Below are 4,308 nucleotides of genomic sequence, written 5' to 3' on the forward strand. Positions count from 1 at the left end.
CTGATGCTAAGGAAGAAAATGACCAAGAACTCAAAGTTTGGGTCAAACAAGTCCGTGATGCTGCTTATGGCACTGAAGATGTTATTGACAAATTCATGCTTCACCTTGCACATCATCATGGCAATGGATTCCGTGGCTTTCTTTGTAAGATTCCCCACTTTATCAAGACTTTAAAAGCTCACCACCAAATTGCTTTTGAGGTACAAGGGATCAAGTCTAGGGTCGTCAATATTTCCCAAGGACGTCAGAGATACCAAGATAGATATGGTATACCAGAAGGCTCAAGGTCCACTATTGTTAATAATCAATGGTATGATTGTTGTGGCAATGCGCTTCTACTTGAAGAAAAAAAGCTGGTGGGGATCGAAAAGCCCAAAAGATGATTGATTGGGTTGCTAATCGAGGGAGGTACTAGGCTGAAAGCAATTTCTGTGGTGAGAATGGCAGGATTAGGCAAAACAACCCTAGTTAAAAAAGTCTACGATGATAAAACGGTGAAGAAACATTTTAACAGCCATGCTTGGCTCACTGTTTCCTAGTTAATTAACATTGAAAATCACATGAAGGACATGATTCAACAACTCTTCACCGAAATCCCGCAACCAATCCCATCTGAAGTTGAAACTATGAGCATTAAAAGGTTGAAAGGTATGGTTAAAGATTTTCTACAACAAAGGCGGTACGTGGTTGTTTTCGATGATGTTTGGGATGCTGTCAAATCCGTGCTGCCTGATGACAATTGTGGCAGTCGTGTTATTCTTACAACTCGTTTATCTGATTTAGCTTCTAGTACCTATTGCAATGAAACTGATGGCAATGTCCACACCTTATCCGCAGAGGAGTCTTGGATACTTTTTTGCAACTAGAATTTTTTAGGGAACTTATGCCCTGCACACTTGAAGGAAATTTCCCATAAATTCTTAAAAAAATTTAATGGATTGCCGCTTGCAATTGTAGTGATAAGTGGTGTTTTGGCTATAAAGGACCAGAGCGTAATAGACGAATGGGAAATAATTTATTGCAACCTTGGTGCTGAATTAGAGGGCAACAACAGACTAGATAGTATGAAAAAAGCACTCTCTATTAGTTACAACTATCTACCTGATTATCTGAAGACTTGTTTCTTGTACTTGAGCATTTTCCCTGAGGGTCAACAGATAATGTGATGTAAAATAATTGGACTTTGGAAAACAGAAGGATTTGTGAATGCTACCGAGAGGATGACAACAGAAGAAGCTGTAAACAACCACCTCAATGAGCTATTCAATAGGAGCCTGCTTCAAGTGGCACAAAGATTTGCAAACGAGAGGCCCTGCAGTTATCATATTCACGGCCTGATGCGTGAAATTATTCTTTCAAAGGCAAGAGAGCAGAACATTGTAACAATAGTTTGTGGACAGGGCTCAAGGTGGCCAGAGAAGGTCCGCCGCTTATGGATCCAAAGCACCTCAGATAATGTAGAATATAGTGAGCTTTTTTCTTGACTCCATTCTGTATTTGCGTTGGGGACAACGAGTTCATTGCTTATTGCATCCTTGGGTGAGTTGTTTAGACGTGGTTTGAGGCTAATAAAGGTGTTAGATTTGGAAGGTACTCCATTGGAGACTATACCTAATGATGTTTTTAAATTATCCTTCTCATGTATCTAAGCTTGAGGGGAACAAAAGTGAAGATGATCCCAAATTAAGAACCTAGAGACCTTAGATCTGCGAGACACCTATGTGACTGAGTTGCCTGATGAAATCCTAAGGCTTCAAAAATTGTGCCATCTCCTATTATATCACTTTGTTACTAAAGAGGTTGAATACTATCATCATAGATTTGGTCATATAAGTGGCTTTAAGGCTCCACTTGAGATAGGAAGCTTGTAATCCTTACAAAAACTGTACATGATAGAGGCAGACCAAAGAAATAGATATAGCAACCCCGGTCTTTTCCCATTTGATTATTGTATCCGGACTTAGGTTCCGTAGATTCCGTCATTGTATAATTGTTGTTGTCATTCATTATTTTCTTATTTTGAGTCTTGGGTTGTGTTGGGAAGATTTGGAGCAGGTTGGTTGAGCTTAGGAACCAAGTCTAGTTGCCCAGATTTTGGCTTGTCCGCTCGAGCGGGGGTTTGGACGCTCGAGCGGGGAATACACCCATCCAGTATGTCCTGTGTAGTGTTGGCCGCTCGAGCGGGGGGATTGGACGCTCGAGCGGGAAGTCGTGAGTGACGCTCGAGCGGGGAGTTGGGCGCTCGAGCGGGGACCTGTCTGCAAAAACTTCTGGGAGAGTGCATTCGCCGCTCGAGCGGGAGTTTGGCCGCTCGAGCGGGAGTCTGTGAGTGGCGCTCGAGCGGGGGTTTCCACGCTCGAGCGGGGCGACTGGTATAAAAATCCGAGATCCGACTTTCAAGATCATTTTTCATCTCCTTTTTGATTTTAAAACCCTAGAACCGTCTTCTCCCTCTCCCTACACACCTTCTCTCTTAGGTTTGATCTACTTAGAGTGTATTTCTACCCTAAGCCCTTTGTTAAAAAGATAGAGTGGGTCGAGAGCTTCCGTTTAATCTGAACAATCTTGGGTTTGGAGCACTTTGGTTTTCGTCATCTTCTCCATTCGAGTTCTTGGCTTCAAGGTAGGGATTTCCTACTCCATCCTATAAGTTTTGTCCTAAGTTTTGGTATTTTGATATGTTGGGAGTACTTTGGTAATTTTGGGAAAAACCCTAGTTGTATTAATAAATTAATTTGTATAATTAATTTAAGGAAATTGGGGAAATTGGTTAAATGCATGAAATTGAGGAATTCATTGATTAAATGGTGTAGTTGGATAATTAAAATCACTCGCCTATTGAATTGTTGATATATTTATTTCCAGTCTAGAAATAACTGTTTTGGGCTATCGGTGGAGGATAGTCGTGTTTGTTGTAGACATTGCATGTGGATTAGGAATAACTGAAACTAATCACATTGGTTAAGTCATTAATTTTGACTATTGCATTAATACAGAAAATACGTGTATTGATTGAGCATTGCATTTGCATATATATTGTTTTGTGTGGGAGGAGATAGGGGATGTACTCCACGGTTTAGGGGAAGATAGGGGATGGACCTCTAAACCGGATTTTGTTTGGGAGGAGATAGGGGATGGACTCCATTAGCATCACTTTTATGTGTGCTTATTTATATTGAAGTGTTTTATTTGATACAGCACTAAAATGTGTATCAAACTGGAAGTATGAAGTGTTTGATTTGAGCCTGAGTCTCATCTGTTTGTTGACATTGGAAGAATGTGAATGTAATATATATAGTTCACTGTTGTAAGTTTGGCCAGGTTCTGAGCCATATTGATAAAGTTGGAAAGTAAAACGTGTCTTAGACAATATTGTCATGAGACTGTAAAATGATGTAATTGATTATCTTGGTTAACCATCTATTGAATGCTAATGCTTTATTCAATGCTTATATTTGGTTTAGTATTTTTCTACTGGGCTGTGGCTCACCCTTTATGGGAACATCATTTTCAGGTTCAGGTGATAAGCTACCTCCACGGACTTAGCCTGGAAGGATTTGATGTTTGGGATTTTGAAGACTTGTCTTTAGTTATATGTTTTATTTTGTTATTTTTGAGATTTCATGTAAACATTCAAGCCTAGGGCTTAACTTGTAAATGAGTTAGTACTCATCCTTTTTGTGTCCAAGTGTTAGCTTGGAAAGATGTAAGCCCTTAGGGCATTTATTTTGATGTTGCAGGATGTTACATGTGATGTCTTTCAATAAGAATACTCTGATGAATAACTCAAATGATTCGTTTTCTTTTATAAATGCATGTTAATGTTATGGTTATTATGGGTTATTTTGAGGGCGTGACAATAGAGGTGGCATAGTGAAAGAGCTGGGGAGGCTGACCAATCCAACGGCTCTAGGCATTGTGAAGTTAAGAAAAGAAGATGGGGCAACTTTGTGCTCCTCCATTGAGAATCTCAACAATCTTTGCGAATTAGATGTAACTTCAACACAAAACAATGAGATCCTTGATCTGCAATATTTGTCTCCAGTTCCTAAATTTCTTCAACTGTTGAATGGACATTTGACGAAGTTTCCGCATTGGATACCTTCTGTCCATGGCCTTGCCACTTTACATTTAAGGTGGAGCAAGTAAGGGATGATCCTTTGCAATTCCCACAAGAATTACCTAACTTAGCTGAGCTTGTACTTGATCAGGCCTACGAAGGAAATGGATTTTGTTTCAAGGCTATAGGGTTTCAAAGGCTTAATTTTTTAAGCCTTTATAAATTAAAAGAATTGAGATGGGTGAGAG

The 4,308-nt window shown here is 39.7% G+C and overlaps 1 protein-coding gene across 1 annotated transcript; it reads left to right on the forward strand.

Annotated features, from left to right (window-relative positions):
- Window positions 1-569: 569 nt before the first annotated feature.
- On the forward strand, window positions 570-1,166 carry LOC145805299 (disease resistance protein RPM1-like). The gene is made up of 2 exons (XM_082900415.1): window positions 570-813; window positions 958-1,166. Exons 1-2 carry the CDS (start codon window positions 570-572, stop codon window positions 1,164-1,166), a joined length of 453 nt encoding a protein of 150 aa, XP_082756541.1.
- The last annotated feature ends 3,142 nt before the right edge of the window (window positions 1,167-4,308 follow it).

The sequence above is a fragment of the Camellia sinensis genome, chromosome 13 (genome assembly GCF_055761805.1).
Source record: "Camellia sinensis isolate YWXY chromosome 13, ASM5576180v1, whole genome shotgun sequence".
Taxonomy (NCBI): domain Eukaryota; kingdom Viridiplantae; phylum Streptophyta; class Magnoliopsida; order Ericales; family Theaceae; genus Camellia; species Camellia sinensis.

What these genes read in the sequence shown, in the direction of transcription:
- LOC145805299 (XM_082900415.1), top strand. Translation starts at nt 570, where the DNA reads ATGATTCAACAACTCTTCACCGAAATCCCGCAACCAATCCCATCTGAA. An exon ending in CTATTGCAATGAAACTGATG is followed by an intron (nt 814 to 957) that starts GCAATGTCCACA and finishes TTGCAATTGTAG; the next exon opens with TGATAAGTGGTGTTTTGGCT.